General features: G+C 42.1%; 1 protein-coding gene across 1 annotated transcript in view; it reads left to right on the top strand.

Annotated features, from left to right (window-relative positions):
* cadm2b (cell adhesion molecule 2b) overlaps window positions 1-14,601 on the top strand; it is a 262,694-nt gene that overhangs the window by 199,446 nt on the left and 48,647 nt on the right. Inside the window, exon 3 of the mRNA XM_063016545.1 lies at window positions 1,172-1,327. Within this exon, the coding sequence (XP_062872615.1) occupies window positions 1,172-1,327 (156 nt within the window). The remainder of the gene's footprint in view (window positions 1-1,171; window positions 1,328-14,601) is intronic.

The following is a 14,601-nucleotide window of genomic DNA, read 5'->3' as shown; positions in this document are numbered from 1 at the left end:
TATGAGCTATCGTCTCTGACTTTGCATCTACAAGGTGGACCAACTTGGTAGGAGTGTCTAATAGAGTGGACAGTGAGTGGACAAGGTATTTAAAAACTCCATCAGCACTGCTGTGTCTGATCCACTCATACCGGCACAACACACACTGACACACTGCAGTGCTGAAAATGATCCACCACCTAAATAATACCTGCTCTGTGGTGGTCCTGTGGGGGTCCTTACCACTGAAGAACAGGGTGAAAGCAGGTTAAAAAGGTATAGAGAAATAGATGGACTACAGTCAGTAATTGTAGAACTACAAAGTGCTTCTATATGGTAAGTGGAGCTGATAAAATACAGTAGACAGTGTGTGTAGAAACCAGGAGGTGGTTTTAATGTTATGACTGATCGATGTACTGTATATCTGCTGTCTTTCATCAATCTGAGATGAGATCAGGGCCTGGAGAACTGTGGCATTTATGTATAGAATAGATTCTATTACAATGTTATAACAATACTGTGTTTGTTTTTGTGTTCACCTTTATTAGCTGCAAGTGAATTAAGGCTTAAAGCAAGGTTTAAAATATTTAATGGGATTTCTCCTCTGCCTTTTTATGTCTAACTCCCTTCTGTACTGGTTGTTTTTCTATATATGACATGCTGCTGTGCTGCATAATGCTGTAATGCCAGCGTGGCATTAAATCCACTAGGTGTTTAAAACGTTCCTTTTTTGGTCGAGATTTGATCTATTGTGATCCGTGTTGTGAATCTTTAGTTGTACTTCAGCCCAAAAGTGCTCTCCTGGGTACTCTACTTAGATCCAGTGAGCTGTATTAAACTGTAATCTGTATTAAATCAGTTCTAAAGTATGAATAAATAAATTCTAGTAAGTAGATGTTTTTTCCTCGAGTGCCTCATTTATCACCTCCTTTTAGATATCGGCGCTTGCTCGAACAATCGATTGTGTACGTCTGAAGCCTCCACTATCACACAGAGTAATGATCATTTGCTGGTGGTGATTGTACATTTAACGAGAGATTTGAAGCTGATTATGCGCTATAAAACGCCAGTTATTAAATGTACTGTCTGTCAATTGTCAGCGTGGCTAAATTATTTCTCTCGCTCTTTCTCATTCTCTTATCCCCCACCCGGTCTCTCTCTCTCTCTCTCTCTCTCTCTCTTTCTCATCCAGCAGCAGGCAGCCAGGGACAATTTCCCGTCACCCAGAATGTGACAGTTGTGGAGGGTAGCACAGCGAACATGACTTGCCGTGTGGATTACAATGATAACACCTCCCTCCAGTGGTCAAACCCTGCACAGCAAACCCTTTTCTTCGGGGACAAAAAAGGTCAGTGTCACTGGGCGGTTTCACAGGTTTGAAGCATAGCTGGTGTTTTTGAAGATCTGGGCAAACGTTAACCACTAGATGAAACAGCTGGGTATTAAGTGTTATTGAATAATATATAAAAAAAGACATCTTACACATACTAGATATCCTCTTTAATGCCTTCAGAATGCCAATGTCTTGTATTCTGACTCGTCACCTTGTCTTGTCACCTGACTTGTACAAGCTGTTATCCTTATTGTTTATGCAGTTTGTGTAGTTAACTGCAATGACAGACTATGTTGAAACCAATGACAGACTATGAGCTTTTCCCATTCTAGCGGACTAATGTTTTCCAGACCACTTTGTTGGGTTTAATCGACTTATTGGGTTTAATTTCTTTGCTGAAAAAGTACAATGTGGGTGCTAAACTGTTTGCACCAGCAACACAAATGTAAACTGGACAGGCTGTGGTATTGTGCTTATTAAACACACATCGCATCTCAAACTACCTACATGTGTCATATTCTTTACATAAAGAAAAATGTATTCATGGGAATTGGCTAGACACATTTACAGACAGAAATATATACATCCAGGGCCACACAGGGCTATTAGTGAAAAGAGGAAATGTGTAACTCTCATACATGGCTGCTAGTCATATTTTATCTGAACCCGACCCGGGGGAAAAGGAAGGCCATGGGCCCACCCTTCCGAACAGCGTTCACCCATCCCTTAGGACCGACTGACCCATGTTCAACTGCTGTTCACATGGAACCCTTCTCCACTTCACCCTTCATAGCTCACGTCTGAATATTTGCTACTACCACCAAGATCTGCACCTGCGGTCGCTCCACCCACGCCGCGCCCAAGGCTTCGACGCCACGGAGAGACTGGTTGAAGTTCCAAAGGGACAGAGATGTCTGGGCTACTTTGTCTTCCCTGTTGCCATCGCGATCTTAAATAATCAAGCATAAAAGATGATGATGATGTTAAATTGCTGATAAAAGAACCTGCTTTCAAAGTAAGACAATAAGTCAAAATTAAATGGATAAACAGGGACCTGGCAACCACTCACAGAAACACCACTGTAGGTGTAGTTAACCCTGTTTTTTGGCGGGTGGAAGACATTGGACAGCACACTGGTATCCCCACAGTCCTAGAGTTGATTTCTTGTTGTATCCTGACTTGTAAATGGGTAAACAGGGACCTGGCAACCACTCTCACCGACACCACTGTGTACTTAAACCTGTTTTTGGGAGGCGGAAGACATTGGACAGCACATTGGTATCCCCACAATCCATGGAGCTGATTCCTCTTGTATCCTGACTTGTAAATGGATAATCAGGGACCTGACAACCACTCCCAGCATCACCACTGTTGGTGTAGTTAACCCTGTTTTTTGGGAGGTGGAAGACATTGGACAGCACACTGGTATCCCCACAGTCCATGGAGTCGATTTCTTGTTGTATCCTGACTTGTAAATGGGTAAACAGGGACCTTCCAACCACTCCCAGCATCACCACTGTTGGTGTACATTTACATTTACATTTTCAGTATTTAGCAGACGCTTTTATCCAAAGTGACTTACACAATGAGCAGAACACAATGAGCAATTGAGGGTTAAGGGCCTTGCTCAGGGACCCAACAGTGGCAACTTGGTGGTGGCAGGGCTTGAACCGGCAACCTTCTGTTTACTAGTCCAGTACCTTAACCACTGAGCTATCACTGGCCCCTGGCCCCTACACCTGGTGTAGTTAACCCTGTTTTTTGGGAGGCGGAAGACATTGGACTAATTCGCAAATAACCAAATTAAGTAAGATATATGCATAAATATGTGCTGACTACCAGTTTTTCTTAACTCACATTAGTATTAGGTTGGAAGGTGCAATTTGCATTTTGCCATGTTTGTGCCTCTTTCAGGTTTTATACACACCTGATTGTTCACACAAATTGCATTTTAATTGTGCCGAAAACATGCGTAATGCATCCAGCTCTCATCTAGCTCTCAGAATCATTTGCATGTTTTTACAAACACAAGCTCATAAATCATAAATCAAAACCTCAGTACGGTATGAAAATCCTGACAGGCTTAAACAGGCTTTTAGTCACCAAAAGAGATGTAAATTTACATTTAGTTATTTAGGCGAAATAACATGAAGTAATTTGAATAATCAGTCAGAATGTATTACCTGATAGACCAGGGACCGATGCTGTCAAGTTAAAAATGTAAGGATAAGTCTGGCACCCTAAAGCTAAAGATGCAGGAGCATGCAGGAGTGTATTTCTGAATCATGAAGCACAGATAATCAGGATCAGAGCCTTTTGAGACCTGAAGACCTTGATTCTGTCTGGGACAGGAAGGCAAAGTAGTGATTTCAATAAAGGAGTAGTGGAAACTATAGTGGATTGTAAACCAGGTGAGTAACAGCATCGCTCCATGAGGCAGTGGTCCCACAAGGCAGTGCTAGCTTAGTAGTTAAGGTGTTGGACATTCTGTGATTGTAATTTACACTACGTGGCCAAAAGTATGTGGACACCTGACCATTACCTGATCATGAGCGTTTACACCGATCAGCCATAACATTAAAACCACCTCCTTGTTTTTACACTCACTGTCCATTTTATCAGCTCCACTTACCATATAGGAGCACTTTGTAGTTCTACAATTACTGACTGTAGTCCATCTGTTTCTCTACATATTTTGTTAGCCCCCTTTCATGCTGTTCTTCAATGGTCAGGACTCACACAGGACCACTACAGAGCAGGTATTATTAAGGTGGTGGATGATTCTCAGCACTGCAGTGACACTGACATGGTGGTGGTGTGTTAGTGTGTGTTGTGCTGGTATGAGTGGATCAGACACAGCAGCGCTGCTGGAGTTTTTAAATACCGTGTCCACTCACTGTCCATTCTATTAGACACTCCTACCTAGTTGGTCCACCTTGTAGATGTAAAGTCAGAGACGATCGCTCATCTATTGCTGCTGTCTGAGTTGGTCATCTTCTAGACCTTCATCAGTGGTCACAGGACGCTGCGCACGGGGCGCTGTTGGCTGGATGTTTTTGGTTGGTGGACTATTCTCAGTCCAGCAGTGACAGTGAGGTGTTTAAAAATTCTAGCAGTCCTGCAGTGTCACTGCAGTGCTGAGAATGACCCACCACCCAAATAATACCTACTCTGTGGGGGTACTGACCATTGAAGAACAGCATGAACGGGGACTAACAAAGCATGTAGAGAAACAGATGGACTACAGTCAGTCATTGTAGAACTACAAAGTGATTCTATATGGTAAGTGGAGCTGATAAAATGGACAGTGAGTCCTTGAAAAACAAGGAGGTGGTTTTAATGTTATGGTTGATCGGTGTATATAAAGATGACCTTGCCCTAGCATTAAAACTCTGAAAGCCTGTACACTTCTGTACAATGGGGGGGTCTCTTTTCAGCCCACTCTCAGTGCCTACTCCAAGCCAGTATAAAAATAAATAAATAAATAAATAAATAAGAAGGATTGTTTTCAGAAAGAGATGTCTAAAAGGAAAGCAGATATCCTCCGTAAAACTCAGAACATGAAGATTTAAGATGATAAGAACAGATGATATGAGTGGTATGATTGTTCGTTATCTGTATAGCAGTGGTACAGGGGATCTAATTACTGAGCCGAGCAATTTAGTCTGCAGGAACTCCTATAGTGAGGCTACAGGGTGATAAAACCTCACCATGGTAACTTATCCTGTAAATATGAAGAAAACCATGCAAGTCTGATGATTTACAGTGTCGAAGGCTGAAGGCAGGTCCAAATAAGTACTGATGACGTCTGGATTTTGCATATATGGTTTGCTGTGTATATGCAATATTTCATATTGCTATATGGGACTCACGCCTATAGAAAGCTTGTCCAATTAAAATGAGTCTCTTGAACAAACAGACTGCAGCAACTGTGTCTCTGAATCTCTGAATGTCATTCACCGGAAAAGTAAGCAGAATTCAGAACTCCATCTGTTCTATACACATCACGTTAACACTGATGCAGGTAGTTTTTCACTGTTTTGGAGGACATAATTTGGAGCAGGCACCGACTGGGTCTTTCTGACTGAATCTAGGCTGTTTCTCGGTGGAAAAGAGCAGCTTCATTAGCCTGCTGCACTGACATTTAAGATTTTGTGTGTAAAAGTGTCTGTGTGTGTGCGAATGTGAAAATGATTTCTCCTATCTGAAATAATGTATCGCCTCTCTTGTATGCTCAGATTTTAGTACTGCCACTGGAAATATAGCATTCTGCAAACAAACAACACTGGAATTTTAGTGACAAGGGTTTATTTTAGCACGTACACTGATCAGCCATAACATTAAAACCACCTCGTTTCTACACTCACTGTCCATTTTATCAGCTCCACTTACCATATAGAAGCACTTTGTAGTTCTACAATTACTGAATGTAGTCCAGGAACTACTCTGCATGCTTTTTTAGCCTGCTTTCACCCTGTTCTTCAATGGTCAGGACTCTCCCAGGACCACCACATAGCAGGTATTATTTAGGTGGTGGATCATTCTCAGCACTGCAGTGACACTGACATGGTGGTGGTGTGTTAGTGTGTGTTGTGCTGTTATGAGTGGATCAGACACAGCAATGCTGATGGAGTTTTTAAATACCGTGTCCACTCACTGTCCACTCTATTAGACACTCCTACCTAGTTGGTTCACCTTGTAGATGTAAAGTCATCAGTCGCTCATCTATTGCTGCTGTTTGAGTCGGTCATCTTCTAGACCTTCATCAGTGGTCACAGGACGCTGCCCACTGAGTGTTTTTGGTTGGTGGACTATTCTCAGTCCAGCAGTGACAGTGAGGTATTTAAAAATTCCAGCAGCATTGCTGTGTCTTATCCACTCATTCCAGCACAACACACACTAACACACCACCACCATGTCAGTGTCACTGCAGTACTGAGAATGACCCACCACCCAAATAATACCTGCTCTGTGGTGGTCCTGTGGGGGTCCTGACCATTGAAAACAGCATGAAAGGGGGCTAAGAAAGCATGCAGAGAAACAGATGGACTACAGTCAGTAATTGTAGAACTACAAAGTGGTTTTAATGTTATGACTGATTGGTGTATGTTTTCCATAGCTTAAAAGCCAAGTATTAAATCTGATTTAAGGACTCGTCTGAATCGTTTGAATGAATGTCTGCCCGCTGAATACCATCTGACTCGCCACTGGCACTTTTTCACATCAGTGGATCTGAGCTCACAAGGCGTTTTTCCTCTTTACCGTCCAGATGTGAAATGTGAGCTCAGAAGCCATAGGGGACAGAAAAACTGTGTCCAAGAGACATCAAAACCACAGTGACATTCTCTCAGGGGATCAAAAACCTGGCAAAACTGCACTATTTCTAAGCAAGCAAAGTATTTTTATGTCAACTTACCAGTTGTGCCATCTTCTGTGATGGCATGAGAGCTGATTAGCTATTGTTACGGTGGAGTAAAACTAAATGGTGTGTGACTGACACTACACCAAGTTACACACTGACAGTCGCACAAACTGATTAAAATGCTTTTGGTGGTGAAGTGTGAGTATAAATAAATAATAAGGTCACTGTGATAATCAGATAAAAGAAAATAACTTATTTAAAGAACAAAAGTCACACTACTCCAGAGTCCAGTAGTGGTGTGCTTTCCACCAGTAAAGCCACCATTAGGAACTGTGCATTTTAATTATAGGCTTGGGTAAAGCTGCTCAGCCATGTAATTATAATTCTTAAGATAAACACTAAGAAGAGCTTAAAGTAATGCCAGTATTTATTACAGGCTGCACTCCATACTACATTCTAGTACACTAAATAGTATCTCTACACATTATGTAGCACATAGGGTGTGATTACAGACACAGCCAGGAAATCACTAATGTCCTCCTATCAAAACCAATGATGTTAGCTCTTATGGCTGGCCAACAATGTGTGCTTCTACTCATCACATTTGAAGTAAATATATGCTAAAAGTAAGATTTGAAGAACACAACATTAGTTTCCTACAATTGTACACATTTCTATGATTTATATAGTTAATTAAAGTACACTTTTTCTTTCTTTTTGTCCCAAATTTAGCATAGCCAATTAGTCTTCTGCTGCTGGGGACACCAGTCGTGTCCAAGAATGGTATATTTGCCTAACACATACTCCCTTCGATGCGTGCGCAGTCCATCGACCCCTTCTTATCCGTCCATACTGTGGTGGATTTGTGTGTGAGGCCAGTCTTGCACATGGAGAGTCACACGCTGATCTCCACGTTCTTCCACTTCTGTACATGTACCTTGGGCTGCTAACTAGGATCCTTACAGAGCGTTGAGGGCCCTAGCCTCTTTTTAGTCCGGTCTTTTCCCACACAGCAGACTAGTGGCCAATTTTGTCTACTGCAGGCACTGCCAATTGCACCTGATTAAGATGTGGGGGCGGGGGAGGGGTAATTAAAGGGCCAGTAGAGGAGAATAGCAGCTTTTGGAATGCACTGACAAATAAAGTAAGAAAAATTCCATTTGTTGTGCTGGCACACTTACAAGCCGAAAGGCAAAACAAACTTCACAACCTTCCTCGACTGTCTTTTCTATCCTTATATTGTCACCCACTTTTCTGCAATGTTTCAATTTTATCTCTGCTCACATATGGGCAAAAAATCTGCCAGTTTTCCATGAGTTGTATTTGTCTTAAAGGTACCATGCTGAAACAACTTACATATAATTAACAGAAATCTTGCTGACTTTCTTCCATAAAACGAAACAAATATCAGTTTCCCTGCTTGCGAGGATTAAATAATAAAGAAAGAGTACTGAGGGAGAGGAAACAGTGAGTTGTTTTTGGCATCCCTAGGTAAGAAAAAAAAAGAACAAAGCGTGAAGTAAATAATGTAAGCTGCTTCATTTAAACCTGCTTCCTCTGAGGAACCAAAGCGACTTTGTCAGCAGAAGGCTGGAGTGGTGAGCTGGCTCCTCGGGGAGCACTAGCTGATAAGAGAGGCCACTTGTACAGAGAGGAGAGCGGGAGAGGTAAAGGGAGGGAGAGCAAGGAGGATAAACTGGCCGCTATTATTTCTGCAGATTACATCTAAACGATCTAAAGTGGTTTGTTCCCTTTGTAAGTTCCTGTGTGTGAAAAAAAGTGTTTATCATGTTGTATTTCAGCAAAGGTAAAACTTAGAGATGTGAGCTGTTTTCTTCAGGTCACATAAAAGTATTCCTGAGTTCTTGTTCATTTAGAACCCTTTATGTATACTTTACTGTATTTTTTCATTAAAATATCATGTTTATAGTATTGGTTTATTATTTAGTCAACAAAATAAATACTGCTTAAAATATTTGATACAATTTATATAATGTGTGATCTCCCATGATTCTACAAGCTTTTTGCTGATGAGCACTTTTAAATATGTGCACATTTTGCATGTATGGTAGATATACTTACAAACAGCCATCTTTTGTTTTAAATATAATAAAACTTAAGCAAATTAGTAAAACTTTAACAGTGACTAAACACCAGATGAAACCATGAGAAAAATAGTTTGTTATACTTTTGTAAATAAACATGAGCGAGCGATGTGGCACAGTGGCTTGGTGGGTAGCACTGTTGCCTCACAGCAAAAAGGTCCTGGGTTTGATTTCCAGGTGGGGCAGTCCGGGTCCTTCTTTTAAAGAGTTTGCATGTTCTCCCCGTGTCTGTGTGGGTTTTCTCCGGGAGCTCCGGTTTCCTCCCACAGTCCAAAGACATGCAAGTGAGGTGAATTGGAGATACAAAACTGCCCTTATATGAGTGTGTGTGTGTGTTAAGGTGTGAATGTGTTTGTGTGGCTGCCCTGTGATGGACTGGCACCCTGTTCAGGGTGTTTCTTAGTGCCTTGCTTCCATTAAGAGCTGGGATAGCCCGCCAAGCCACCCTGATTAGGATAAGCGGTGTAGAAAGTGAGTGAGTGAGTATTGTAATTGTGTTGCTCAGAGGTCATACTTAAAGACAAAAAAATAACCATCATATTCATTACAGAAAAAAAATCTTTAATTTTAAGCTGTTATAACTGAGATATAAGATCATGCTCAGCGATTGTGTTGGAAGATCTTGCTGGACATCTGTGTCAATTTAAAAAATGGATTATTTGCTGATATGGAAACTGAGATACAGTTATCGCTGTAACCATCAACTTCTCCTGATTACAATAATGGATGTGGTTAATATCTGTGAACTGAGAATTATGTAAAAATTAATGCAAATTCTGTCTGTCAGTCTCCAGATATGAAAATGCATCTCTGTCTCTGAAAATACGTTGTATATACACTGATCAGCCATAACATTAAAACCACCTCCTTGTTTCTACACTCACTGTCCATTTTATCTGACTGTAGTCCATCTGTTTTTCTACATACTTTTTTAGCCCACTTTCATGCTGTTCTTTAATGGTCAGGACCCCCACAGGACCACCACAGAGCAGGTATTATTTAGATGGTGAATCATTCTCAGCACTGCAGTGACACTGACATGGTGGTGGTGTGTTAGTGTGTGTTGTGCTGGTATGAGTGGATCAGACACAGCAGCACTGTTGGAGTTTTTAAATAACGTGTCCACTCACTGTCCACTCTATTAGACACTCCTACTTAGTTGGTTCACCTTGTAGATGTAAAGTCAGAGACGATCGCTCATCTATTGCTGCTGTTTGAGTCGGTCATCTTCTAGACTTTCATCAGTGGTCACAGGACGCTGCCCACAGGGCGCTGTTGGCTGGATGTTTTTAGTTGGTGGACTGTTCTCAGTCCAGCATTGACAGTGAGGTGTTTAAAAACTTCATCAGCATTTCTGTGTCTGATCCACTCATACCAGCACAACACACACTAACACACCACCACCATGTCAGTGTCACTGCAGTGCTGAGAATGATCCACCACCCAAATAATACCTGCTCTGTGGTGGTCCTGTGGGGGTCCTGACCATTGAAAAACAGCATGAAAGGGGGCTAACAAAGCATGCAGAGAAATAGATGGACTACAGTCAGCAATTGTAGAGCTACAAAGTGCTTCTATATGATAAGTGGAGCTGATAAAATGGACAGTGAGTGTAGAAACGAGGAGGTGGTTTTAATGTTATGGCTGATCAGTGTATGTGCAAACCCCATTTACCAACCTGAGTCTCAGCAGGGGTAGGCATAGCATAATAGACCGCACCGCCACCCGAGCGGCGAACGTGTAACATATAGAGTACGCCTGTATCTGGTGCATATTTTTTCTTTCCTGGAAAACTTAATGCACCCATTGCTGCAGTCCACAGCCTGGTAATTGGAAACCACAGGTGTAGGGGACCTGAGAGAGAATATATGTGCACTCACGTCCTTATCTGTCTGAATCCCTATCAGCCCATGCACTAGGTTCTGAACATATGCACATCTCAAAGCACCGTGACATTAATTTTACAGAAAGCAATAGTAAAGGCTCAAATAATCAGCTTAGCTTATCGACTGCATTATCTTTAATGCCTTCTAGATGAAATAAAGACCTGGGCCTGACATTTTGACAGAACTTGTTGCCAATACTTTAATTTCAGCTAACCAATCACCCGAGCCATACAGTCGGAAAAGAAAACTCCTACAGTGGAACCATTTTGTTTAGTTCGACCGAGTGCTGTCACTCTCAGCCTTCATTTATACTCTCCAGTGTGAGCATTTAGTTTGACTGAACATTTTGCAGTGAAGAGGGAAAGGTCCTGGGCTAGGCTAACAAATAAAACAGGCATGGGGCGTTAGGTGAACCTAGCCACTGGGGGCGACACATATCGGAGCAAGCCTGAATAAATATGAGGGTTGTGTCAGAGACGGTGTCGAATGATCTGCTATGGTGACCCCTAACAGGAACAGCCATATCAAACCATTCTAAAATGTGAAAATGTATATATATACTGATGAGGCATAACATTATGACCACCTTCCTAATATTGTGTTGGTCCCCCTTTTGCTGCCAAAACAACCCTGACCCATCGAGGCATGGACTCCACTGGACGCCCGAAGGTGTGCTGTGGTATCTGGCACCAAGATGTTAGCAGCAGATTCTTTTACTCCTGTAAGTTGTTAGGTGGGGCCTCCATGGATCAGACCTGTTTGTCCAGCACATACCACATATGCTTAATTGGATTGAGATCTGGGGAATTTTAAGGCCAAATCCACACCTCAAACTGGTTGTTGTGCTCCTCAAACCATTCCTGAAGCAGATTTGCTTTGTGGCAGGGCGCATTAGGGCGTATTATCAGGGAATACCGTTTCCATGAAAGGGTGTACATGGTCTGCAACAATGCTTAGGTAGGTGGTACGTGTAACAAAGTAACATCTACATGGATGGCGGAACCCAAGGGTTGCCAGCAGAACATTGCCCAAAGCATCACGCTGCCTCCGCCGTTTAGCCTTCTTCCCATAGTGCATCCTGGTGCCATGTGTTCAGGTAAGAGACACACACGCATCCGGCCATCCGCGTGATGTAAAAGAAAGCATGGGCACCCTGACTGGTCTGCGGCTATGCAGCCACATATGCAACAAACTACGATGCACTGTGTATTCTGACACATATCATTTAAAAGATGTAATTCCTGTTGTAGGGCGGCACGGTGGCTCGGTGGGTAGCACTGTCACCTCACAGCAAGAAGGTCATGGGTTCTATCCCTAGGCGGGGTGGTCTGGGTCCTTTCTGTGCGGAGTTTGCATGTTCTCCCCGTGTCTGCATGGGTTTCCTCTGAGAGCTCCGGTTTCCTCCCACAGTCCAAAAACATGCAGTCAGGTTAATTGGAGACACTGAATGCCCCTATAGGAGAATGGGTGTGTGTATGTGTGTCTGCCCTGCGATGGACTGGCGCCCCGTCCAAGGTGTTACTGTGTGCCCTGCGCCCATCGGAAAGGTGGGACACCCCCCCCCCCCCCCCCACGCGACCCTAATTGGATAAGCGGTTAAGACAGTGAGTGAGTGAGTTCCTGTTGTAATGTAACAAATAAAAATAGGCTATTGTCAAAAATTTATAAGTAAAAGAAAATCTAATCAAATAAACAAAAAAATCATAAAAGAAAACAGATCCATACCACAGAACTTAAGCATGCCTTTGAGTACAATTATCTCGATAATCCACAAGTGAAGAGGTCATTGAACCACAAACAGTCCCTGTAAAGAGGCTTCATACATACTCATTTCACAGTGAGCTCTTAAACTAATGATAAGGAAGGAGAGAAACAGACCACTCTTGACAGTCACTTGAAAGGATTTGCCAGTTAATCTAAAAACAGCGAACAGCAGTTTCACTGGAAATAATGAGCAGTGAACCGTGCCACAGTCATCTCTGTTTCCACAACCCATGCAAAACTTCTGTGCTTAGAAGAATTACAGAGACACAGGTCTAAAATTTGCATTAAGGATTAATACACTCATCATAAAAAAGTACTGAATTCAGCTTTTTATTACTCATTTTGTGTAATACATTTATATTAACATATTTATACACCTACACTCACTGTCAAGTTTATCAGCTCCACTTACCCTGTAGAAGCACTTTGTAGTTCTACAATTACTGACTGTAGTCCATCTGTTTTTCTGCATGCTTTGTTAGCCCCCTTTCATGTTGTTCTTCAATGGTCAGGACCCCCACAGGACCACTACAGAGCAGGTATTATTTGGGTGGTGGATCATTTTCAGCACTGCAGTGACACTGACATGTGGTGGTGTGTTAGTGTGTGTCGTGCTGGTATAAGTGGATAAGACACAGCAGTGCTGCTGGAGTTTTTAAACACCTCACTGTCACTGCTGGACTGAGAATAGTCCACCAACCAAATATATCCAGCCAAAATCGCACCGTGGGCAGAGTCCTGTGACCACAGATGAAGGTCTGGAAGATGACCAACTCAAACAGCAGCAATAGATGAGCGATCGTCTCTGACTTTACATCTACAAGGTGGACCAAAAACTCCAGCAAAAGACCAGCACAACACACACTAACACACCACCACCATGTCAGTGTCACTGCAGTGCTGAGAATGATCTACCACCTAATTAATACCTGCTCTTTGGTGGTCCTGGGGGGTCCTGACCATTGGAGAACAGGGTGAAAGCAGGTTAAAAAGCATGCAGAGAAACAGATGGACTACAGTCAGTAATTGTAGACCTACAAAGTGCTTCTATATGGTAAGTGGAGCTGATAACATGGACAATGAGTGTAGAAACAAGGAGGTGGTTTTAATGTTATGGCTGATCAGTGTATATTTAACAATATATATTATTACATAGATGTTATATGTTTTCTTTATTTTACCCAAAGACATTAACTGCAGAGTGAAGTTTATGTAGTACGTAGACACTAGATTGTCAAAGTCACTTTGGACTTAATACAGCTTTCCCCTAGAATTGTTATTGCTTAACAGAAATGCACAAAATAGTGCAACATGCTTCTGTTTTGTTCGAACCCTAATTAACTACCATTGTACATCATTTTAATATTGTGTTCTCTTAACTCCGAGCTGAATATGACCTAATGTAAATGCATTCTCGTCACCGCGCTAAACAGACAATTGCATGTTAATTGTTTATTTTGCATTGTAATGGAAGTTTTGCTCTTTTACAATCTAATGCACCCTCCATGGCTGTCTGAATCTCCCTGGCTAATGAACAATTTGATGAGTCCATTAATGCAACAGTTTTAAAGATAACAACATTTTAATTGCCTGGGGCCAATTAAGAGCCCACTCTGCATTTGACCTTTCGCAGTTGGAGCTGAATGCATACAATGAATGGCAGGACACGTTTAAATAGCATCAACATAGATGTATTTATTAAGAGATTGTGGCTTGACCCAGACATGCATCTAGCCCTGGTTAGTCTTGTGTTTTGTCACGCTGGACGGACACTTTATGATTTGGGTTAGAACCTTTTTTAACCTTCCGCTCATTTAAAATGCCTCTTTGATACAAACAATACTGTTATTTACTGTATAGACTTAAAGTACGAGATGTGATAAACATGCATCATTGGTGCTTAAATTGTGCAAGAAACACATCCTTTCTTTTTTCTGTTTTATTTATGCATTTTCTCCCATTTTCTCCTAATTTAGCGTAGTCAATTTGTCTTCCGCTGCTGGGGGATCCCTGATTGCAGTCAAGGTGGGTATATTGCTGCTCACGCCTCCTCCGACCCACGTGCAGCCCTTAGCGGAACCCTTTTTCACCCACGCATTCTGCACAGGCGCCTCTCTATCTGCTAATCAGGGTCCTTACACAGCGTTTGAAGACCCCACCCACATAGTCCGT

This window comes from Trichomycterus rosablanca, chromosome 20 (assembly GCF_030014385.1).
Source record: "Trichomycterus rosablanca isolate fTriRos1 chromosome 20, fTriRos1.hap1, whole genome shotgun sequence".
NCBI lineage: Eukaryota > Metazoa > Chordata > Actinopteri > Siluriformes > Trichomycteridae > Trichomycterus > Trichomycterus rosablanca.
The sequence above is the reverse complement of the archived record's forward strand: the minus strand, read 5'-3'. Positions and strand labels throughout refer to the sequence as shown.